The sequence below is a fragment of the Gallinula chloropus genome (assembly GCF_964237585.1).
Source record: "Gallinula chloropus genome assembly, chromosome: 1".
NCBI classification, from domain to species: domain Eukaryota; kingdom Metazoa; phylum Chordata; class Aves; order Gruiformes; family Rallidae; genus Gallinula; species Gallinula chloropus.
The window spans coordinates 96,912,605-96,937,983 of record NC_140085.1 but is presented as its reverse complement, the minus strand read 5'-3'; the positions used below and the strand labels follow the sequence as shown (position 1 = coordinate 96,937,983).

At 44.8% G+C, this 25,379-nt stretch overlaps 1 protein-coding gene across 1 annotated transcript in view; it reads right to left on the bottom strand.

Moving 5' to 3' along the window:
- Positions 1 to 1,740: 1,740 nt before the first annotated feature.
- Positions 1,741 to 25,379, bottom strand: part of LOC311203411 (OX-2 membrane glycoprotein-like) — a gene marked incomplete at its 3' end in the record, with an annotated part of 41,239 nt that continues 17,600 nt past the window's right edge. Inside the window, exons 4-7 of the mRNA XM_084278095.1 lie at positions 9,355 to 9,441; positions 6,666 to 6,703; positions 2,002 to 2,145; positions 1,741 to 1,746 (exon numbers count right to left, since the gene is read on the bottom strand). Of these exons, the coding sequence (XP_084134221.1) occupies positions 1,741 to 1,746; positions 2,002 to 2,145; positions 6,666 to 6,703; positions 9,355 to 9,441 (275 nt within the window). The remainder of the gene's footprint in view (positions 1,747 to 2,001; positions 2,146 to 6,665; positions 6,704 to 9,354; positions 9,442 to 25,379) is intronic.

Genomic DNA, 25,379 nt, shown 5'->3' with positions numbered 1-25,379 from the left:
CGATCAGCTAAGGTTTGGAGTCAAGAATACGCTTGGCAAGAGATGTAACCAGACTTTGATAAGTGATCGTTTTGCATGATTGAAGACAAACTTTGCTGGCCAGCAATATGGCAGCTGAGTTTTCAACCATATGGCATTTACTCTTAGGTAAACCAACTTGAATTCTCTTTTCAGATGAGATTTTCTAGACAGGCTAGTTAGTATGCATTGTTTTCTAGTTATCACACATCTGCACGTGGCATTTTCGAGACTCCACTCGACAGCAGGGCTGTGGTGTCTGCTGCAGCTCAGCCACCTCTGCTGCTGAGACACCAGCCTGCCATCTGGCAGTGAATCACACACACTCAGCCTTCACACTGCAGCTTCAGGAAGGGGAAAGGCAGAAGCAGCAACATTCTACGCTGCAGCACACTACAGGTGTCCGAAAAAGAACTTTATAATACCGTGGTTAGAAACCAACATTAACTAAGACAATCACTCCAGCCCATCCCAGCAAGACATGTGCACAGCAACTCCACACCTGCTAAAATCAAGCTGCCTTGGCTAATAAAGGTCTCTTAAGCTTATTAATAATCACGTATCTATGTCTTTCTATCTGAAACTGTGGCTGATAATATGTTCTGGGGATGACTTGCCCCTCAGCAGGGGCACACCTACTGCATACGCAGCACTTCTGCAGTGGACAGATCCACGCACATGTTGTCTGTTGATGGAGACCTGGAACTGAGAGCACACCTCTTCAGGTCTCAGCACTGTTTGCTTTGTGATGGCAAAGAGACAGGTTTTCAACTCACACGAAGGGATTCAGCATCATCAAAGTCTGTGGAGCTACTTCACCTCACACCAGCCAGTTATGTTGGTGTTCAGGTTTTACAGATGATTGTTCTTTAAATAGAGCTCAGATCAGAGACTTCTGACTGCTATCTCAGAGGCCAAGTTTATTTTCTCCCGTGCACCCTAAAACAAAGCCTGCCTCAGTGAAAGAGACAGGATTGTTGGCTTCTAGTGTGCGCTAAGAAACTTGTCTACTTTCCAGTGTTTCTGGGTTATGGGCAGGTTGGTGAAGCAGGGGTGGTTTCTCCTCAATTTCCTTCTTCATTTTTGAAGTTGTTAATACTCAGAAGTCTACCACCTAAACTTCACGTTGGGGATTTAACCTCATTTTGTTGCATTTTCACGAATTCTGCAGAGGCTCAGAATCTTTGGGAAATCCCATTTCGATTGCATTCAATGAAAAAAAAAAAAGAATCTAACAACTTGCAGCTCCCTTTGCTGCCTTAATCATCAACAGTTGTGACTTTCTGGAAGAAGCTGTAGCTTCCGTAGGCCCTCCATTTTCTCAAGAAAGTCATATTGAAAAGTTTAACTACAGTGGTGACCTCTGTCATGGAAGGAAAGCAAGACACAGAGGCTCACTGTATGTAATTTGTGGTTATAGTATCAATACCAGCTCCCCAGCTGTGGACCTCACAGATGCACACAGTGGCGGACAACCTCACTCAGAGGCTGAAAACCCCTGTGATCCATCAGCTGCTTCTTCCCTGCAATCCAGGAACAGACTTGACTCAAAGAGTGGTCTTGCATTACAAGCGAGTGACGGGAAGTAACAAGCATGTGTTGATTCTGGACACTGAGTTGTCATGGTGAAACAAAAGTTAAGTGGCAACGGCTTTCGACACCCATGCAAGGCTCTTATCCTCCAGTGTGATTTGTTTTCTTCCTTGGAGGGGCTTCAGAGCTCTAAGCCTACAAAAGAGAAGTGAAAGACCAATCAGAGACAAGTCAGAAGTGTTAAAGTACTCTGGATGACCTCAGATTATGGGAGTGGCTGCCAGGAAGCAAGGTCAGAGTATAAGCAAACAAAACAAGATCAAAATTTTCCCTGGGATCCCAGAGAACCTCGTATTTCTTCGCAGTGGTCCTCCAGGGGCTCAGCCCTCGCTGAAGCGCAGACTTCCACTGACGTGTACAAACTGATGAACGACCAGAGAGAGATTTTACCTGGATCAGGTGGATGTGTAAAGCTTCATTTTCTTGTCTTCTGAAGGGTTGCACCAACTGCCTGTTGACAACGAGGGTATCTGGTATCAGAATTAGCCTTGCAGCAACTGTCACCGGCGCAGAAGGTCCTGGGAACATTTTTGCCTAGTAAAAAAGAGAAAAAAATTTAAGTCATCCCTGAAGTAGACTTTACAATACGTTTTTCAACATGTTTTGCAAAAATACACCCGTTTCACATCTAGGAAATACGAGTGCTGACTGCTTGGAAATCAAACAATTTCTGGCTGTCAATTCCAGTGATGAAACGGAACAGCCTTCTGGAAATTCTGAAGGCACGCTGGGTTGCTCAGGAGTGGGCACTTTTCATCACTCCACCCTTCCTATCTATGCAAACAATGAAATGACATTGCAATTGCAGAGTAAAAAGCAACAGAAAGAAGGTTGGGAAGGACAGCATGAGCCAGGACAACATCATGATACTGGAACCATCCTGATACTGGAACTATCCCAAACAGTCCTTTCTTTAACTTGTTTCTAAGACCTTTAGTGATGGTCTTGGTCACTCAAGACTATCCATTCCATCTTATAATCATTACCAACAGAGGTTTTTCCTAAAGTTTAGCCTGAAAATCCTTTCCCAAACTTAAAGTCATGTCTTCTTGTTCTATTTGAAGTAGACATGCAGAACATTTACTCTTTGGAGAACACTACCCTCTTTAGATGTTTGCATTTATGTATTTGAAGACATCACATCTTGCAGACCAAATGACTAGAAGTCTTTCAGCCCTTCTTCAGACTAGCAATCTTGCTGCTGTTCTCTCTGCTCTCAAATTGGTTGACATCTTTCTTGAAGCACAATGCATAAAAAAAAAAAAAAATTGGACTCACTACCTTCTAAGATCCTGTTTCTCTGAATCAGCATATACAGTTCTCAATTCCTTAGCTGCTTTACAGGAGAGAAGAACATCAAGCGGTGCCCTGTGCTAGATAAAAGAGTGTGAACTCATAGATCTGGAAACAGCATTATTCTTGTTCTAGAAAACAGACAGGTACTGTGTAATAAGCTCTGACCCTAATATATAAAAAGAGTTTTAAGGCCATAATGTCAAGGGAAGCATGGATTGTGAAAAAATCCTTATACAGATAAAAATGAATTTTCAAGTTATGTACATATATTTTGCCAGGAGACATCCCCTGACCCTGGATACATCTGTCAGCACCTACTGCACTGACTGCAAAAAGAAGAGCTAGGAGCATAACTTTCCTTCCTTCCCCTGCAGGGATGACATAATATCCTTTTACCATAGAAACCAGAGAGATGCATACTGATTAGGTCAAATAACCAAGCACTTTCGGTGGAGAGTTCATAGGCAAATAGGTCACCTCATTGCTCTCTGGCTGGGTATCATAAGAACTCCTTGCAAAGCCCATCCTGAGAAAAGGTGATCAAGTCATGAGCTTTGACATGTCACTTACATAGGATGGGGCCTTGAGACAGACCAGAAAGTTAAATCTTTTGAAAACTTAGCTGAAATCTATAAAAGCTACCTGGCAAACATATTGCTGTATACACAGGGTGAGCATCCTCACCACAGAGGCATAGTTAGGGAGGCTGCACTGCTCTGCTGGATCCTGCAGCAGCCACAGTCACCACGGCCACTTGGCGAGAGGGAGATGCCTCTTGTCCCCTTGGTCCAGAGCAACCACCATCAGTAGAAAGAGCATCTCTCTCTCAAAGAAGGGGAAGGAGCATTGCATCTAACCCATGAAGACTACCCACTGCTAGGACCACAGCCCTAATTTTGGTCATGATAGCACACATCATGTGGCTCTAACAGCTACTTAGCTGACCCTCCTTGCAGGCTGCTGTCCCATCCCTGATGCCCAGGGCTGGGGCTATGTCACCTGGCTGCTCAGCTCCTGAGCGGGGGTGGGACAGGTCCTGGCAACCAGACTCTGCTCTGCTGTTCCAGGGACCCCCCAGCCCCACTGTGCCCCGACACAGGCAGGACAATCACCTGCCACCCCACTTCACTGCTGTGAGATGTGCTCTGATTCCTCTGGGGTCGGAAATGATATAAATGAGACAAAGCAATCTCCTGTTTTAACTTTATCTCATTACCGCAAAGGGTTAGGTGGAAAGTACCAGACTTGTAAAGCACAATATTATCTTTCATTTGCTGCATCTGTGGAAATTTTGGACAAATGTGTCAAAGCATCCTGCTTCCTCTGGGAGCTGTTTTCACTGAAACCCCCAGCAATCTGAACTTGCTTGCAAAAACAGTGCCCTGAAGGTTAGGTCAAGTCTGGATCACTCTCTGTATACAAAGTGTCTGGCAAGCCACAAGCGTGGGTGCTGTGTAAAAAGCTGAATGCAACTCTAAAGCCCTTCCAGGGTAAAAAACACATCCACTTGAAACCTGTGCAGCAGATCAAAAGCACACATGGAAAACAACTTCTATAGTTCCTACGAGTGGGCAAATAGGAGTGACTGAACTATCAGATCAGCCCACTCCCTCACACGTGCAAGTTACATCTCCTCTTGTCACAGACATCAGAATCTGACTTCAACACCATCCTAATTTAATAGTTATTCCCAAATGCTTAAGTGAAGGTAAAGTCTCAGGAAAATAGTAGATGCTACTGAGGGAATGCTTGTCAAACATCAAGGAGCACCTCAGGGTGGGTTGCCTACACCGGGGAATATCTTCCCAGTGTTTGCCAGTATTTTACCTGCCTGTTGCTGTGTGGGAACGACTGGTAGGGATGCTAGGAGCACACCCATGGCCGGGCTGACCACATCAAGGTGTTGAAGCCTGGAGGATCCAGCTCCTCCCAGCCCAGTAACACGAAGGCGCAATAGCAATAATAACAATAGAACCCATCCAGCAAACAACTGCGCTGTGCTGTCACCATCGCCTAATGCAACGTGTGGCAAAACCCCAGCTTAGCTGTTCAGCAACCACCGAAGGTAAAACTCTGAAGCCCTTCCCAGCCTGGACGAGCTCAGGAGGAGCGACCAAAACCCCTTCTGAAGAGAAGAAGGGGGAAAGGGCGGAGAGGAGCGGGCGGGAGGACGCCGGAGCGCCGCGGGCAGGACGCTCACCGCCTCTCACGGCGCTCCCCCCCCCACCCTCCTTCCCGCCCGAACGCGCTCTGGCGCCGTCAGACGTCACCGCTGGGTCACACCGCTAGGGGGCAGGAGGCGGCAGGGATTGAGCCTCAGCCGCGCCGCCGCCCCGCCCCGCCCCGCCGCCCATCTTCCCCAGAGCCCGCAGGCCGGCCCGCCAGAAGTCAGTGCGGGCGTCAGCGCGGGCGCGGCTTCTCTACACCCAGCGAACCTCGAATTAGTTTCTCTTTTTTTTTTTTTGGTGGGGGGGGGGGGTATTTTGGGGTTTTTTCCTTTGTCTTCTTACACAGCTGAGAGACGGCGCGGCCCCGGCTTTGGGGTGCCACTGAACTGTGGCACGGTTGGCGGCACGTGAACACAGCCTGCTTAGGTTTTAAGGAAGAGCAGGTGCTTTTCTACAGTTCTTTGGAAGACAAGATGACATACCTCCAGCCAAAAAGGGGTTTTCATTGATTAAGAACAAAACAAAACCCTTTCACCTTCAATTGTGTCTTTAACTGCTCGCCCTTTGGCCCCTTCTCTGGATGTGTTATGTATCCAGACAGTTCCACAAAGCCATTGAAATTTGAGGGCTGGGCAGGCGTACACCAAGCAGTTCTCGGCACTATCATCTGGGGTATTATTTTTATGGGCATTTTTGGCCAGGACAACTCTCATTTGCTTAACCAGAGACCACCAAACCCATTATACGTTATTTACTCTGGTTCAGCTCTTTTCTCTAAGCCTACGCCTTTTAATTACTCTGGTGTCAGGGAAAGACCATGTCATCCAAAAAGACATATTCCAAACAGAGGTAAGATTCCTCTTTAGCAAAATCTCTGCCACCTCCTGACTCAGAGGAGTCGCCTACAAGGATGGAAGTTGCGCCCCCGTCCCGTCCCTGCCCTGAGACTCTGCTGTTCCTGACCTCACAAAGCCAAGGCAGGGAACTGAATAGTTTTCATTCTGCTGACTCTCTTATTGCCACGGGTCCAAACTCCCACACACATCCTTCCAACAGGGTGACACAACCTGCAGGGCATGCTTCTCTTGCCTGGCTCAAACTGACTGCTAGTAACTGATTTTCTTAGAATATGCTGCTTTTGAACTGGCCTTCTCTACATTTTCAACCCCCATCCAGCTTTGTCTCTGACAAATAAAATATTTCAAAAGTCGCTCATCTTTCCTCAGACTTTCTTTCTCCTTCAGAAAGTAACTAATGAAAATGTAAAAGAAAACTTTGCCACGTGGGATATAAATCACCACCGAGTTCCCTTAAGGCTCATGGGAGAAAAATGAATTGTGTTGCAATTTGTGTAGAGGGCACTGGATGAATCACATCGTAAAAAAAAAGGCTTCCTTGATTGTGAAGAAAGCCTTCCCATGCACAGAGTAGGGACTCAGTGACTTCGCTATGAGCTTCCAGAAAAACACAGCTTCCTTTGGTTTGCTGTCAGGTGCAGATTTTCCACCACCCACTTGCCTCCTCTCCAGCTCCAGTGAAGTACATCTGCCTGGGTCAATTGAGACAGGTCCAAGAATGAGATCTGCTCACCTGATCTGTATGCTGGGTCTGAGTCTGATCCATCGCATCTAGAGCCAAGACCGAAGATGCTCAATCCATGTTAATGTGTGGACCTCCTGCTAAAACAACAGATAAAAACTGAGCAGAAATCAAAGCTACCACAAACCATGGCAGAAAGTAGCTGCCTCATCCCCTTACACACAAAGGAGTGCAAGCAACTGAGGTACAGAGCTGTTCCCAGGAGCTCAGAGCAGCGAGTGTGATTGACAACACAAGGAAGGTCCCAGGGCAAGAGCTGAAGCACACCCCCCAGCAATGCAGGAGAACAGAGTTGTCATCCATGTCTGACACTCCCACCCCCCGAAATGAGGTAGGTGAACCAGAAGGAAGAAAACTTAATAATAAAAGAGTATTTTTATAGTTTCATGCTTGCCTTAGCAGAGAGCATTTGAGGGGAGCAGGCATACCACGCAAACTGTTGCAGCTGTATTTAACCTCTTTCCATCAGAGAAGAGGGCAGCTCCTTTGCAATATGTGAGGGCAGGGGTGTTAAATTTCCTGGCACGATGTACTGTTAGAGCTGAAAGCTAACAGTTAGAAACACGCACCAAGCATCACTGTAGAGAGTAAAGGAAAACTAAATCCTGAACTACTGCTTCTCTCCTGCTCCTGGAAGAATCTGGAAGACCAACTTCCATGAAATCAGAACACTGGATCAGTCATTTAACACAACCCTTCTTTCACGAATTACACACAGGAGAGGGGAAGAAGAAAGGAAGGGTCATCTGGCAGATGAGTACAAGCACAAGGAAGGTCATCCAAGCCTGTGGTTAGCAGAGCGTGCTCGGGATCAGCAGCAAAGCTGAGGAGAACCGCAGCGTGGAACTTTCCTCCCTGCATTTACTACTCTGACCCTTGTATGATACCTCACCCCAAGGACTGTCCCAGCAAGGCACACAGAGTACAGCTTTCTACAGCCAAAATGCAGTTACTGAGCTTAACTATCACTTAACTCTCAGAAGAGTGGAAAACTGCAACCTATTACAGGGCCCCAGAGAACTGCCATTTGCCTAAGTATGGGAAAGGGATAGTACTCCTTCAGTCTTGAAAATGTTAACAAGATCTAAAATTAATCTCCCTAGCATTGTTATGGGTCTTTTCCCACAAATACCTATGATTTTTGCAGCTACTGTTTTTCCAGGATGAGGCTGCGTTACCAGCATGTGTACACCTCTGATTACTAGTTGCACGGGATTAGGTTATCTTTACATTTTAATCTTGCTTTGCTTTGACATTCTCAAGGTCTCTAGAGGTCTCTGGGAGGTTGGCCTGTTGCTTAAATGCAGATAGACCCTGTTTAAAAACTGTGTATTATCACAGGCAGCATTTTGAGACAGCTCCTACTTTTGGAGTACACAGAACATAAATTCCTACCAGCACTCGCAGCGTCGCTTCAACATCACTACTGCAGTTACACTTCCATTATAGGCACCATTTGATGCCATGGAGCAAATACAGAGAGGATGCTGCAGCCTTTGGGGCTTTTTCCTTTCTTACAGAGCTTAAGTCACTGGTGAGGGCAAGAGATGTCCACTTCCCCAAAGAAAAAAGGTGGCAGGCAGGCAGAAAACTTCACGTAGAGGTGACTTTTGCAATCAACCGAGCTAAAAAATACGCATCCCCCATCCACACATGGAAAATTTGGGCTCCACAAGCTGAAGGCTACTGGCCATTTGAAAGCAAAAGCTGTAGTGATTTATGTGGCCAACTCAGGCAGTGCCCCAGGGGGTAATGATAAGTAATACTGGCAAAAAGACTCAAGACCTCTCAGGCTATCTTATCTGGCACAAGATTTCCTCCAAACCCACTCGGGTCAGAAGACCCTCAGAAAGGCACGGAGCTGTCTTCATTGACAACAGACAACATGCAGTGTCACAGCAGGGCGTGGGTGATGGAAGCAAAAGCCCCCTGGAAGGACTTCCAAGGAAAAGAAATCTGAATGAAGTGTGGGTGTGCTTCTTACAAATGATGACTGTACCGTGCACCTCCCCAGAGCAGAAAGACAGGAGAAACAAACAGTGTCAGTTTCTTCTGAGCTGGTCCAGAGGTTGCAAAGGTTTTTGGAATGATGAGCGAGCACAGGGTCACTTTTCAACTGCCAAGTAGAGATTTTAACATCCTATCTTGCAGAAAAGGCCATTTTTAGCCTACCACCTCATCTTTGTTTCCCCTGAATTTACTGAAAATGTAATTTTCCCCAGAGGAAGGCTACATGTGTAGTGGATGACAAATTGCATTCTGGGTGTGGCAGACACAGAGCAGCAACCTATAATTTTTCACAGATCTGGCCACCTCGTAATTGCTTCACTATGCCAAAACCAGAGGCTTTGCCAACAGCCAAAGAAAGAGGAGGGGGCAACTGGCCCCAACAAGGCAAGCAGGTGTCAAATTAGGCACAGCCACATGCCATCCCCTGGAATTAAATGCTGGAGTTTGGGCTGAGATTCTGCCAAACTGGGTCCAACCACTTTGGGGAGAGGCAAAAAAGCCCAAACCAACACTTTGAAAAATCTCCAGGAGCTTCAGGTGTATGAAAACAGGATTTTTGTCTGAAGAAACACAAAAGGTATCTAGCAACTCTGTCTGGAAAATTGTGCCCTCAGGGATACCCCAAAGGAAGGGGATGTTTACACTGCTGCTCAGGTCAGTGGTTACGTACCTGTAACCTTTAATGCCGCCATCATAAATGACCCTTTGACTTTTTTCCACAGGAAAGCTTTACAGAATTTGCCTCCTCCAAGTTCTCCTACAAAGTTGACAGAAGCGTTCAGAAAAGAATATTTTTGACGAAAAACACAATTTTTTTTATTTAACAAAGAATGAAAAACATCATTTCTGCAAGACTAAGATATACTTTCATCTCTATCTGAATAGGTTTCATTTGAACACGCTGTTCTAACTCGTATGCAGCTTTCTGTTGTACCTATTGGAAACAAGCTAGCCTGTTACCGTATCAGCTGCAATTTTGGAAGTGATTGCCTTGGTTAAGAAAAAAAAAATGAGACCCTGGAAGGATATGGCAAATAGGACTTTTACAGTAGACAAATCTTTATTTGTCATCTTTATGTCTGCATCATAAATCCTCATCTTACTCCATCATGACTCACATTCCTTAAAGAATGCAGACAAAGATAAGAAGCCCTTTCAACCCGTTTACATGCTACTCATTTCCTGAGCTGTCAGGCTCCAACCCCTCCTGCCAGGTATCCCTGTAGCTCCCAAGGGCTCTACATCCCCATGCCTTACTGACTGCCCATTCTTCAGTGGGATCCCTGTTGCCCATTCCTGTTAAGTCTCACTGATAATGTAACCAAAAATCACCATTCATCCATTTAGGACAAACACTGTCTTTCCTGTTGCCCTCTGTGAACTACTTCCCAGCAGCACGCTGAGGGCAGCGGACTTCCCCTTCAGCTCTCAAAACCATAGTTTGGGCCTCAGTGAGTATTTTGCAGCACCACCAGGCTAATTCCAGTCTAAGCAAGTCCAGGAAACTAAGTAAGTCACAGCAAAAAGTAAATGCAGTTACTTGTTACTTAACACTTGTGCTCTGAGTATTTTGCACACAGCTTTCAGAAAGTCCCCTCCTTTCCCAGGTAATCTAACTACGTACACACTTTTTAAAAATACAAGGGGGTTTTGCCTTTAAAAGGCCCACTGCTTTAAATAGAGTATAGAAGAGGGGATGTCCTTGCCAATGTCACTCAACAGCAGTTTTGGCCAGCCAGGAAGTGACATTCACTTTTGGCCTTAAAATGACACCAGTTGTCAAGCTAGAACCTAGGAAGAACTAGGAGATTATGCTAAATATGTTAAAGTAAATAGAAATAAACAATTTATTCCAGACTCTGTTAATTCAAAGGAAAGGACATAAAAGCTTTGCAGGACAGTTCTGAAAGTGTTGATGTGCAATTTTCATGTCGTTTTAGTGAGTCTTTTCTATCTTCATGAAGAGCCCTGCAGCTCAGCTTTCTCAGGCTTTTCATTTTTACTAGGGACATGACCTTTGTAGGAGTGGTTGCCCTATTACCATGTCAACACAGCAGGTTTCTGTGGCCAGCCCAAGTATGCATTCACATACAAACCCAACTCTTTTTGCAGCCCTTGGAGACTGAACACATCACCAATTCTCATCTAAGCATCACACAAATACTATTTTAATAATGTAAATGTCTCATGTGAATATACTTCTGGCTAAAAAGTAAGAAAAATCTTATCCTGAGTAGCTGAGATAAGGCAAAGAAAAAGAAAGAGGTCTGTCTCATCTGTCATGGTTTTGCCCCCCGAATGGGAGCTGAGCACCACACAGCCATTCCATCACTCCTCTTTTCAGCTGGACAGGGGAGAAAATGTATATTGAGAGGCTCAGGGGTCGAGATAAGGACAAGGAGAGATCATTCCACAATCGGTGTCACAGGCAAAGCAGACTCAACATGGAATAAAGGAAAGAAAACTCTAATCGATGACACTGCAGTGCACACCCAGTGACACCAGAGTCAGGTAATGAGAACTGCAACCAGATCTTAAAGCACCTCCCCCCACCCCACCCTTCTTTGCAGACTCAACTTTAGTCATAAACTCCCTTCTTCCCCCTACATTGTTCCATAAGGAACAGGGGAATGAGGGGTTCTGTCAGTTCCTTATGAGTTGTTTTCCTTCTTGGCCAGCAGTGGAGAGGGTGGCATTCCTCACACCCTTCCTGTGCTGCACCATGGGGTCCCACCCATTGGAGACAGTTCTCCACAAACTTCTCCAACTTAAGTCCTTTCCCACAGGGCTTCAGCTCTTCACCAGCTGCCCTGGCATGAGTCACTTCTGTGGGGTACAGTCATAGAATCACAGAAGGTCTTTCAGTCTTTCAGGCCCAGACTGCTCCAGCCTGGTCCCCCATTGAGTCACAATTCCAGCCCCCCCTCCCCGCACCCAACCTGCTCTGGTGTGGGTTTCTCTCTCTGTGTCTCTCTCTCCCCAGGCTGCAAATGCTGTCAGAAGCTTGCTCCAACATGAGTCACAGCATCTTCCATATGTCTCCAGCATGGGGCCTCTCCATGAGCTGCAGGTGGGGGTTTCTGCTCCCCATCAGCTTCCATGGGCTGAAGGGGGACACCCACTCCACCATGGTCTTCTCCACAGGCTTCAGGGGAATATTTTTCTCCAGCACCTGGAGTATCTCCTCCCTGCTCCTTCTTCCCTGACCTTGGCGCCTGCAGAGTTTCTTCCATCAAATTCCCTTCTCTGGAGGCAAAATGCCTAAATGTGATTCCCAGAGGTGCTGTGACTGTTGCTGATGGGCTTGGCCTTGGTCAACAATGACTCTGGCCTTGAGCCAGCTGGTGTTTGCTGTGTTGGGCCTGCAGAGAGCTTCTGGCTGCTTCTCACTGAAGCTACCCCTGCACCCCCAACCTCCACCAGAGCTTGGTCACACAAAACTACAACAACATCTTTCCAATTAAGTAGAGAAAGCTTTTACTCCGTGTCGGTAGGCACATGTGCATTTTTTTTACCTTGCAAGATTCTTAAAGATTTCCAGTTTACCAAAGAATTGTGTAAGTATTTTGTGCCACTTGGGGCCTCTAGCTTAAATGCATGTTCAAGCGTAGATTCATTTTAAACAGAAGCTGAGACTATATATGAATCCCATACTTTACAATGAGTTAGTTTTCCCTCCCATGCATTACATTAATTCCCCAACTTTCAGGTTCAGCAGTAAGTCAGCAATGCAACAAACAAACTCTGTACAAGTAATTTTACACGAGTAAAATATGGACAGGAGAATCGACGTTAAACTTGTTTGACCTTTGTGATACATTTGAACTGCAGTCTCTAGGTGGAAGACCTTCTACTACAATGCTTGCTGCCAGCAGGTCCAGGTTGTGTATTGTTTGCTTGGTAGAGAGTAAATCTCCAGTAGGCATTCATCTAAGTTTGTAGGTAACAACTAACATCTTCTAAAATTATGTATCTTGGGCAAATTAATGAAAACAGTCATGTATGATCAGGTTAGTACCTTTGAAGCTTAGTCAAAACCACAATGCACAGCTCTTTACCAATACTACAGTATTACATCAGTGCCTGCCACCCATCTCTACAGCTGAATAACAGAGCTAGGCAATGTAAAACCACAAAATGGAATATATGCAACTGATGTGTATGTCGGTACTTAAAGAGTTTACTTCACAGTAGAGAAGTGCTCCTCATCAAAAGCCCCAGAAGTCTCACTGTTTCAATGCCCTGCAACCGCAGGCTCTACACAGAAAAGCACCATCAGGAAGGCTTGACGCGTGACTCCTCACCGCAAGACTTTCATCCCTGGAACTGAGACATTAACTGGTGATACAGGCAGCAAACATGCTCCCACTCCCACTGAGATGCACATGCCTCCAGAGCTCGGCTCAGAGAGCAAGGTAACATCTTTCAGCAAAAGAAGAAGCTGCCTCTGCTTCTTTCTGTGGCTGGTTAGGAAGGGACAGCAACAAATCTGGAGTCAACCTTGGTGTTCTCTTGCCAGCCTGCTGCAAGCCACAGATATTGGGGTTGTACATTCTCACTGTCAGATCACTTTCCAATTGATATTCAGCTTTACTTGCCCTCAGGCATACCCTATAGAGAGTATGAGGACTCCAAACAAAAACCAGTCCCTCTTTTTACCAATTATGATTCCTGGAAACTGAAGGCTGCTAGCTTGCCAGCTATGAAAAAATAAATAAGTTTACATATTATCTAAATAAATATTTAATGTCAACACACAGTAACAGGAAAACAGTTTCCAGTTTGAGACTGGGGCAGCCTTGTAGAGAACTTGGACAAAACACTGGAATTCATGAATCTGTGTCCTTTGGGACCTACTTGAACACAAACTTTCTCAGGAGTTTCCTGCAATCCATCAGTTGGACACTTCTTTCCTGGAGTATCAGGTTAATAATATCAATTTGATATTTATGTAGCCTGTCATTTTTACTGGAGGAGAATTGAATGCTACTGCCCAAATTAGACACTGACCTCCTTTGGAAATACAGATGCAGAATAATTTCCAATACAGAAAAAGAATAACACAGAACAGAGTAGTTCAGGCAGAAGGGACCTACAATGAAAATCTTGTCCAACTGCCTGACCACTTCAGGACTGACCACAACTTAAAGCATGTTATTAAGGACCCTGTTCAAATGCCTCTCAAACATTGACAGGGGGCATTCGACCAACTCTCTAGGAAGCCTGTTCCAGTATTTGGCTGCCTAATGCTCCCTAATCATAAAATCATAGAATGGTTTGTGTCAAGTCTGAACCACCCCTGGTGCAGCTTTGAACCATTCCCACATGTCCTGTCACTGGGTACCAGGGAGAAGTGCTCAGCACCTCCCTTTCCATAGCTTGTCCTCAGGAGGCTCTAGAGAGCAACGAGGTCACCCCTCAGCCTCCTTCCCTCCAAACTGGACAAGGCTGAAGTCCTCAGCCACTCCTTGTAGGACACTTCTTCTAGCCCTTCCACCAGCTTTGTTACCCTCATCCAGACACATTCAACTACCCAAACACCCTTCTTAAATGGTGAGGCCCAAAACTACACATAGCAGTCCAGGTGAGGCTGCACCAAGGCTGAACACAGCAGGATAATCCCCTCTTTTGACCAACTGCCTTTGATGCACCTCAGGATGCAGTTTTCCCTCTTGATTGCATACTGCTGGATCACATGAAGCTGCTGTTGGCAAGCACCCCCAGACACCTTTCTGCAGGGCTGCTCTCCAGCCATTCCTCTCATATTTTATACCTATAGCCAGTGTTACTCCATCACAGGTGCAGAATCCAGCATTTGGACTCACTAAATTTCATCCAATTCATCACTGCCCAATGCTCCAGCCTACATAAGTCCCTCTGCAAGGCCTCAACAGCACCTCACAGCTTAGTATCATGAGCAAACTTTCTAATTGTGCATTCAACTCCCGCACCTAGCTCATTGACAAGTACACTAAACTGAACTGGCCTTAGAATTGAGCCCAGGGGAACACCGCTGAAAACCAGTTGCCAGCCAGATGTAGTCCCATTAGCCCTCTGAGCTCTGCTGTTCAGCCAGATATTCACCATGTACATGCTCATCTCGTAGCTGGATGTGTCCAGAAAGACTCCACCTCACCTGTTCCTCCTGAACAGCATATAGACCTCCATCCCAGCTCATCCCACCACACCTCACTAATACCAAGGACATGATAGCTCTGGGAACGTATCAGTGCTTCCGATTCATCCTGTTTGTTTCTCACACTGCATGTGTTGTTGTACAAGTATTTCAGATGAGTGTTTTTGAAAACCGGAGCATAAAACCTACGGAGTGATGTTTTAGTCAGCTATTGTAAAAAAAAAAAATAAAAAAATCAACAAACCAACCAAAACCCAAAAAACCTAAACTAACAAAAAGCACTCAAAAAATTTCCACTTTTAAAAATAATACTCATATAAAGACTAAGCCAATAACTTAACAAAATTGATGGCACATACTGGATTAACCACACCCTCACAGCATGCCTGAAAATAAACGGCACGAGGCCGCCTCATGTCTCCACAGCCTTCTTTAGCCCAAAGCAATTCTTTCCATTCACAGCCACAGCAGCATGAAATCTGCACATAAAAGGCTACATCTTGCCAGCCATACTGCCAAAACGGATGCAGTCAACTGGGAGTCAAAATGCACATCGTTCCATTGTTTCCACTGCAATATGGACAAACTTTGGGCATGACAGGTTACAAAGATGTTGGCAAGTGAACAGCCAAAAGGGCAAACAAAATATAAGGGGTGCAGGGAAAAGAGCATCTGATTTTCCAATGCATTCAGGCAGTGAAGGACATAAAATACAAAAATAACTTGTCAACCAACCCACTCCCACGTGTACATGTCTCCTCCTCCCTTCCGCACCACTCTGCTTGTAGGAAACCTGTGGTAGCCACCAGAAATCTTTAGATAAAACAAAGGATGGGAGTTATCCATTTAGGGCTTTGCTACATGACTAAAAAGAGTTCAGCCCTCACCATCCTCCTCTGGGCTGGGTCACTAAATCAACATTGGTGGCTTTCCATTCTTCCTGTGCGACTCTGAGAAGGGAAAATGTCACACTGTGAAGAAAGTAGTGCGAACTTTCTCAGGATGTGGAACAAATGAGGGGTTGCTGGCAGCTCATTCTCTGGAGATGATGGAGCGGAAAGAAAACACACACTCAAAATTAGGATTCCGCCAGAACTTTTAATTCCCACTCTCACAGAACAAAATATTACTTCTTCCACATTTGGGCAGGGAAGCATCATTCTTAGCACTTTTTCTTTTCAGCACTACACTGCTTCAATCATATATTGCACAAATAAGATGAAAAAGAAGAGCTATATCTCTACGTTAACACCCAAAGATTTTCCAGCCTAAACCCCCTGGGTTTACATGTCTGGGTTATGTCACATTTCCCTCTTCTATAGGGAGACTGACGGTACTTTTGGTATTGCATCTTCTGTATTCAAATCTTTTCCTTCCAGAAGAACTGATGGAATGAGCATTTCCCTATTACCTGTGAGGAAAGGTGAAAATCCCTGATATGTACCAAAATCACCCATTTTCCTCCTGGAAAACAACATATCCTGGACAACATGGACTTGCTGCATGTGCAGAGAGCTGCTGTGGAGGACAGGGGTAGTTGTACTCCAGTAGCTGCTAATCAGGGCTCCTGCAAGATGGTCCTAGGCCATTCAGATGTGTCTTTCACCAGGTGTAAATACTTGGCTTCTTAGAGAAGTGAAATTCCTGATGTGCCTTTTTTGGGTCGTCTTTTTTTTTTTTTTTCAGTTTGGGCAGCATGTGTCTTTAGAAAGGGAGTGATTGGTTCAAGTTAGCACCTGGGAAGGTGAAGTCCTCTTTTTCTTGTAACTAACTATATCTGTTCCAGAAAAGAAAGCTCCAGCCTGGAAGATATCACATAGGAGAGTCCCAGTGAAGAGCCTAGGACCTGCATCCCCTAAGAAAAGCACCATGAGCAGCTAAGAGTAGATGAGGAGCTGCTAGAAGGTTATGTGCAAAATCCAGTGCAAGGCTGAAAACCACAAAGTTGTCTGCAAACAAACCTGGAAGCAAAGGCCTGCCTAGAAAGACACGATGAGGTGAGAGATGTACATAGGCCCTTCATTTCTGTCTCCTCAGCCTCCTCTTTCTAGAGGTTGAAGACTGTTTAGACACCAACCAAACCCTTTCTTTTTATTTAAAAATAACTGCCTATTAGCTGAAAAACTTGTCTAGGGAAAAGGACTACTCAGAGTAAACTCAAGGCTGGATTAATCTCAGGATCACATCACAGAGGTCAGCAAATCACATGGAAAATTAAGTACTAGTTGCACATATGTGAACATCATCTTAAAATAGGATAAAATATGACTACATGGACACCAAGGAAGGACCTGGGCTACTCGCTAAGGTTTTCTGCAAGAATGAAAACTAATATCTGTATTTCTACATATTTCTATTTGACCCTGTTATCCAGAACTAAAGTCATATCTAGAACTAAAGTTATATCAACTGAGATTATCTTGTAAACATGAAAATTTGCAAGGTCTGATTTCTGGGGTTAACACATAAATGAATCAGCAAACCCACAGACATTAAATCTTAGTAGTTCCCACTGTAGTTCCTCTTCTGTCCTATAGCCCAGAGTAGATGGCACCCCATGTCACACAGGGCAGGTTCAGGGTCTCTGCCCAAGCTCCACCATTGCCTCTCTCAGTGCTCTGAAGACTGCAGAGCAGTGTGGAGGTTGTTCTCAGCTCTTCCTTTAAGATAATTTTTCCTCATACGAAGTATGAGAAACTGAGGCAACTCCATTTCCAAATAGTTACTGGTTTGGAAATGCCACTAAGAAAGATTCACTGAAATAACCTAATGTCTACATAAAGTCTCAGTACAGCTTGTTCGGTTAGTTGTACATCCTAATCACTGGTCTGGTTCCCCCCAACTGCCCCCTCTACTATAGCCTCCTACATTCAATCAGAGCAGCAAATCATTTAGAAAATGTACAGTTTTACATTATCTAGCATTGTTCACAAATAATCTATTCCTTAACATAAAACATTTTCATAGTAATTTATAAAGGTACAAAAATTTCAGAGCAGTAAGTTAAAGACTTACTAAACCTTAAAACAGTTCTAATCACAAAACATTTATTTATGAAGGTACCATTTCAGTGGGAAAGGCAAAAACCTCAGTTGTTTATATTCACTCTATTTTTGGAAGCAAAACTCCTGGGAGTGAGGAGTAGTATTTTGTTTATTGACTTGAAATTATTTACACTGTGACAAATGAATAAAAAATTGTTATTTTAAAACTAGAATACTCCATATATGTTTGTGCCAGCAGAGAAGAGGGATTTGTAAACATCTAACTTATACTTACATAGCGCATTAAGACAGACAGTGTTTTGGGACCGGGCGGTATAAACAGCGCCCCGCCCCACCCCCCCACCCTCCCCAGGCTTCTCCTAAATGCCTGTTTCAGGGGCATTTCCTCTTGGAGAAACAGCCCCAAGCCAATTATTTTTCTCAAAGGGATACAAATGCCTGTAAGTTCTAAACACAGCTCAACCCTCTCCCAAAGATTCCAGAAGAGGGTTAAACAAATGCATACCGATACAATCAGTTGCACATGAAACACGTAGCTACATGAAAGCTGCCCAAACCCCTGCTTGTAACAGAGTGGATTATATACACACACCACCAAAATAGCCATTCTGTACACAGTGCAAGCGAACAAAGTCAGGATGTTAAGTCTGCTCACATGATCCCAAGAGTGGTGTAAACCACCGAACGGAGGACATACAGCTTGTGTTTAATAATTAGTCGTATTATCCACATAATACCTATCAGGCTGATAGCAAGTAAGTTCATGGCTGTTGTTTACCAGTTATCCCTTCACATTTTCAGGCTTACACGAAGGTCATAAAGATCAGAAGAAATAATCGTGCTGTTTCTGGAAATATCTCATTTCATATTAAAATACTAACCTTTCAGCTAATATAGAAGAGCTTGAGGAAGGGAGATCTCGCAGAAGGAACCTCACTTTAAACAAAGGGAAAATATCCTGAGGAGTGTTTCCAAGAAACTAGTAACCTGTCACATTCAGTCCTGTTAACTGCTTACATCATTAGAGGCTCCCACATCCAATCTTTGGCAATGGATCCATCTTCTAGCACAACAATTATTTTAGATGCCAGGGTGCCCATACCGCTATTCTGGGGCTGATTTTACCCCTAGGTTCTTTACACTTGCTGAACAGTTGTGTCAGACAGGAAAGGGAAAATATCTGGGTTGGCAGAAACACGGTTTCTACTACTGTGGGAGTAGAGAGTTTTTTCCATAATGGGAGTGCTGCTTACATGCCAAAAAAAAAAAAGCGAGCCTTTTTTATCAGCTGCTCAGAACCATGTTTATCCTATTGCAGGGAATTTTATCTTTCCCACAATATGACTTCAGATTAAAGTTTCTCACCTAAATCTCGCCTTCACAGCACTAACAGAAATGCATCAGAAGATTCAAGAGTCCAGATCTCACTCAAAAAAAACCCCAATGAACCAAGCCAAAAAACCCTCTTTGAAATCTGAAAAAGCACTTAATAGGAAACACAACACACTGCCACAAAAACCTCAGCCTCCGGCGTTACATAAGTCCATGCTGAGTAGCTCCTGCAGCCTGATGCTGTGGGTCAGCTGTGGGGCTTCACACCATTGCAACTCCCATACCAATTCAGAGGAAACAGGACCAAAACTGAGAAGAATATCCCTCAGCACTTCTCACTTGCTAGACCACCAACCACCTCGTTCGTGCACTGTATGAATGTGCGTCATTACTCTTCCCTGACACTGGGATTTCTGCTGTTTCAGTGAAAACACAACTTTTGCTTAGGAGGTGTCCAGCCTGCTCAATAATCCAAGTTTCTCCACTGTTCTCCAATCCCAATTTTCCAGTTTCTCAAGTGACTGGTCTGCCTTTTCTCAAATATTGTCGTCCTTCCAGGTAGTTAAACCAAAACGTAACTGGTCAGCATGGACAGAGTAACAGTGAATCAGATGGGAAAAGGATCTCAGGTTATGGTTAACATTGTAAGCTGCAATAAGATTTAGTCTCTCTTCTGCCCTAATCAGTTTAGAAGGTAAAATTCTCAGTTACAAATGAGGAAGGAGTGATGGGGAGAGAGGAGCTGTTAATTGCAGAAGAACCCTGGCCAACAGCACTCATACCCTATCAATGATAACACTGCAACAAACTCCCTGAAAGTCCTAAAATTAAAACCTCAAACTTCAGTAAACACTACACAGCTCAGTGCAAAAATATTCCTGAATTGTTCATGTGCAATCCTATCATCGCTCCAGATCAATCATGATAGATTTACCTTTGCTTAACTCTGAATTCCAACCCCGTTCTTCCACGTAGACTGGAAAATGTTTCATATCTCTCCTCTTACATCTCCCCACCAGTAAAGAAATATAGAAATTTAAGGAAAAATTAGGAACACCTGGGCTTACCTGGGGGTGGAAAACAGAGTGCCCTCTGTGGCAGCAAGGTGGCCACCAGACAGTCCTTTGGGCTACACATTCAGGTTCCAATGGCAGTCAGGACAAGAGGAAAATACAGGTGACCTTGCATAAGCAGCTACTTTACACCAGAGATGTAATTTGGAGTTAGAGCAGGACATAGAAGCTCTCTCATCTCTCCCTCCCAGTGCAACCATTCATGCAGATTTCTGCCTGGACACTCAGGGCCAGCAAGGAGACAGGCCAGGTTCCTCTTAGCCCCGGGACTTCCCATTTCCCATCAATGACTATGTCTTTCACGCTGTCCAAAAAAATAATCTACAGTGTTTCCATCAAAGCCTTGTGCATTTTCCTAGTGCTGCTCTCACCACCATGGAGTGCTTGCTCCCAGGTTGGTTGGTCAAGCAAGGAAACAAGCCTTAAAAAGCAGATTTCATAGTTATTTTTTTGATTGTTTATCTCAGGTTGTGCCATGATAAAGGAGGCAGAACAGTGCCAATACTTATCACCCCTACATAAACATCAGTTAGCTGAAATCCCCAGCTGCTTAATATAGATCAGCACTAGTGCAACAGTAGTGAGAGTATGCTTCCTTTCTTCTCCACAGTGAAACACCCATCACGCTTCTTCGTCAGGTCCACAGTTACACATTCTCTTTTTCTGAGCATCTTTACAGGGCAACCATGCAGCCCAGCAAGGGAGGAGAAGACGTCAGTGGGCTCCACGTGAGGTCCAGGCAGGGTGTGCTCAGGATCTGGGGTCTGCGGAGCTCCTGCAGACAAGGCAGTCACCTCCATTTTTCCCAGATCTGTCTACTGGTGTCCAGGCTATTTACCTTTTCTAGAGCAGCTGCCTTCTGCTTTGGCAACAAGGACAAGCTTTCACCAGAGCTACTTTCACCTTGTAGTTCCTAGGACCCAGGGAGATAATAAACACCTTCAAATGACAGAACAACTGCTGTGAAATTTCTGTGATCAGAGAAGCAAAGGGAGTGGTCAGATGGAAAGTGTGTCAGATAAGCAAGAAAATAGTAGTCTCCAGGCAGAACCCTTTACAAAGAACAAAAGAGTGACCAGGAAGCCACTTGTCCAGGACAGAGCAACAAGGTGTCTGGGAAGTCTGAACAGGGAAGAACATAATCAAGAAGAAAGGAGCTGAAACCAGAAACACTTTAGTGGGTGAAATCAAAGACAAATCAGTCACAGTACATATCCTTACCAAAATACATTACTTAATAGCTGGTTAACCTACCACTGCCAAAACAGGTGATCTGGCACGTGCTTCATCTGCCAAGCAGCAACCTGCTTAAACCCTGTTTCAGTTAAGCAGAAGGGAACACCCCACTTCCTCTTCTCAAGCCTCCTGCACTCAGCTACACTCTTTCCCAGAAGTCATATATTAGGCTGCAGCTAGTAAGGAAATCCATCTCCTCTGTTTCCTTGAGAGCACTCAGATTATTGAGGCCAGGGCAATCCTTTACTTCACTGCCAAGTTCTGTCTATCCAGGCAGGAACACTTCCCTGTCTCACAGGCAGAGTGACTCAAAGCACTGACCTCCTGTCATTCCCGTCTCCTTTGGGCAATCCCTGCATATGCCGTGGCAGAAGGCCCTTCGGTCCCTGGGGAAGAAATGGATCATTTTAGCACAAAGAAACTGCAGATTGTCTTTCTTACTTCAGCACAAGGGCTTCAGCAATTGGGGTGCTAACTACAAATCTTGTTACCCACACATTTTCCTACTAAGACAGGGCAGACCTCCTGCCTCAGACTCTACCCAAGCATATTTATTTATTTTTTAAAGATAAAAATGTTGCTGAGCATCAGGAGGCACACTTGCCACTCCAACACCAGTGCTGATGACCTTCTGGACCTGCTGGAAACACCATTAAGTGAGTTTGTTTCTGGCACACAAAATGATCAGTGCACCATCAGACCTGAGACCTGCAGAAAGCAGTTGAGGTCTCCAGATCAGGGTCACAGAAATATAAACACCCGACGCAGAATGCAAAATGACATGGGGTCCTGGAGAGGAGGCATCAAGTGATAGCTAAATATAGAAACTGAGTTTTGCTCACTGCACATGGTCTCAGGAAAACACATTTTAGTGCCTTAACTTTGAATCAAAAGCTCTTTAAGTCTTTTTGGGTGATAAATACTAATTACCAACATGCAAAGTTTTTGTCCAGTGCTGATTCTACATCATCCCATCTTAAGAAAAAAGCAAAAATCCAGGCAAACTTCCTCATACATCCTCTTAGCTTCTAAAATTATGGTGGACTTCCTTCCTTGGTGCACAGCACACTTGATATGCAGCTGCCATGCCACTTTCAAAGCAAACAGCATTTTGGTTAGTGGCAGCAACTGGGTGCCACAGGAGTGAAGTTGGCAGGCACACAGCATGACACAACAGGGAAAGAGTTGCCCAGAAGCATCCATAAAGTCTTATTTCCAGCTTCCAAATCTGAGAAGTACATTGTGCAGAGGCAAAGTTGATGGATCACGGAAGGATAAGGAAAGGATACAGGAAAAAATCCAAGCATGCATTTGCCACTTCTTCAGAGGCAGCCAGAGCAGCTGCCCACCCTCATGCTGGGTGGTTGAGTATGGCAAGGCAATGAAAAAAGACTCGAGGCAAAAATTAAAACCCCACCCTCATACTGTCATCAGAAGTGATTTCCTCCCCCCTTCTTCTTCCCCCAAATACCTCTTTTCTGGAAACCCAGCCCTGCTTGCTGGGGTCTTGAAGAAGACCGTCTCTTTCCATCAACACAGCCAGCCCCGCATGGAAATTGTTATCTCTAGCAGACACTTAACCTTCCTGCCCTGTGTCAGCACAATTCCAGACCAAGAATAACAACATCCTTGAGGATACAAAGGGCAAAAGCACACAAAGAGAGGATACAGCTGTAGGAACTGAACAATTCACTGTGACTCAAAGCCAAAAGCAAACATCTTGATAATTTCCGAGGAGGCAGCAGTCAGCCAAAAAAAGCAACCTTTTACAGGTTTTACAGCAACCTTGAGGCTTCCCTTAGTGTGGTGGTTCAGCTCCCAGCAGTGGCTGAGCACCACACACCACTCACTCCAGGAGGAGAAACAGACAGAACCTCCATGGGTTGGGATAAGAACAGTTTACTGACAAAAGCACCACAAAAGTGGAACAAAAACAGCCCGTGGCAAATTTCACTTACACCCAGTGATAACACAGAGTACTGCACAATGCAAAGACAGACCTAACACCTGAGCCATACTCAGACTGCTCTTGCAGACATCCAGGAGCACCCCTCCCCAACCAGCCCCTTTTATGGGGGAGTGATGCCAGGTGGTGTGAGAAACAGCCTGGGCTAACTCAGTTCACCTGGGTTGGCTGCCTGGGGAGGTAACTCTGGCCTGGCCAGAACCAGGACACTTAGGAAATCACCTATTCTGCAGTTGTTTCCCATTTGTGAAGGTAAGGGTAGCCAATCTAGTTTCTCTAAACTCATAAGATCCTGTTACCTCAGGCTCACCCTTAGTGGCCACAAGCATCACTTTTTGCTTCCTGCACAGTTCTGCCAGCACAACTCACCTCAAGCAACACTTGACCTAGGTCTGCCGGAAGTTCCTGGGCCATGGCAAGCAGCCCTTCTTCTTTTCTGCAACCTGGAAAGTAAAAATAACTCTTCTGCCCAGGAAAACTGCATCTTGCCCTGCACTGTGCTCAGAGCAGTGCTGCTGCTGGCTTGCTGCTTTCCCTTTGTGCACAGGCAAGTGACCGGTCTGATCTCAGAACAGTGAATTCCCAGAAGAAACTACTAACTCCCTTCACTCTGGGTGAGGTACATCAGCAACGAGACTTGCGCTGCTGGCCAGCATCTAGTATGAAATTCTTTAGAAACTATTAGTGGCAAACATTTATTTCCCTGGAAAAAAAGTCAAGAGTGGGAGTTTATGTTACAATCTCAAAACCTCCAGAAATCATAAACTGCTGCTGTCCACTGATACTGCAAGACATCATCCCACAACATTCAGCTCCTTGTGAGAATTAGCAGCCTTGACATACCTTTTTAACTAGATTCAAGTTTTTCACTATTGCATTGTTGTAGTTTTGTGTGGCTGGGTTCTGGTGAAGAAGCGGGGGGCTACAGGGGTGTCTGCTGCAAGAAGCAGCCAGAAGCTCTCTGCAGGCCCGACAGAGCAAACACCAGCTGGCTCAAGGCCGGAGTCATGTCTGATCAAGGCCGAGCCCATCAGTGATGGTCACAGCGCCTCTGGGAATCACATTTAGGAGAAAAAACCCACAAGCAGCAGCTTTTTGCCACCAGAGAAGGGAGTGAGAAGATGTAAGGCACCAAGGTCAGTGAAAAGGGAAGTGATAGAGTGACTTTGGTGGGCATCTGGCCTCCAGCCAGGGCCAAACCACCACACACGTCTTTAAGAAGAAAAGTTCCAGCTGATGCCACAACAAACAAAAATGATTGTGGTTTGACAATTCACCTCCAAAGGTCAAAAGTCTTAAAGGATACACCAGGTCACCACTGCCTTTCCCAAAGGAATTATTCATACACTTAGAGCTCCTGTGTGATGTTACTCTCATCCATTTATAAAAGCTCACAAGCAGTGTGCTAGAAATGAAGGGAATCATGCAGTCTTACCTTTGAAGTTGCTTCATTTGGTTTCTTTTCAGCAAAAGGAAATACAGAAAACAGAACAGTCAACCCATCAGTAGAGCATGGAACTTCAGGTAAGATTAATTAAGCAATGAACATGACACACACAGAGTACCTCTAAAAATATAAGCCAGATTATTTTTTTTGATTGACTGAAGAAATTTTCAAATCCAAAGAGCTGCTGCATCAAAAATACTTCTGCAAACTTATCTCAAAAGTTGTTTTACTTATTTTAAAAAAAGATAACCCCCCCAAACCAAAACATGTTAAAAAACTCTGAGTCACGCTTCCTGTACTGAAAATAAGCAAAGTGTTAATCAAAACTACAGAAAAGGCCAACTTGCAGTGAAGTGTTTCTGGTAAAAGGAAAAAAAAAAACGAGACCAGTTGGTGTTTTGACTAGTTCAGACTTTAAAAAAACTTTAGAAAAAGTGAAATATATAAATAAGTACTTTGTACTGCGCCTGCAACGGCAACAGTAAAGGTCACCCTTGATG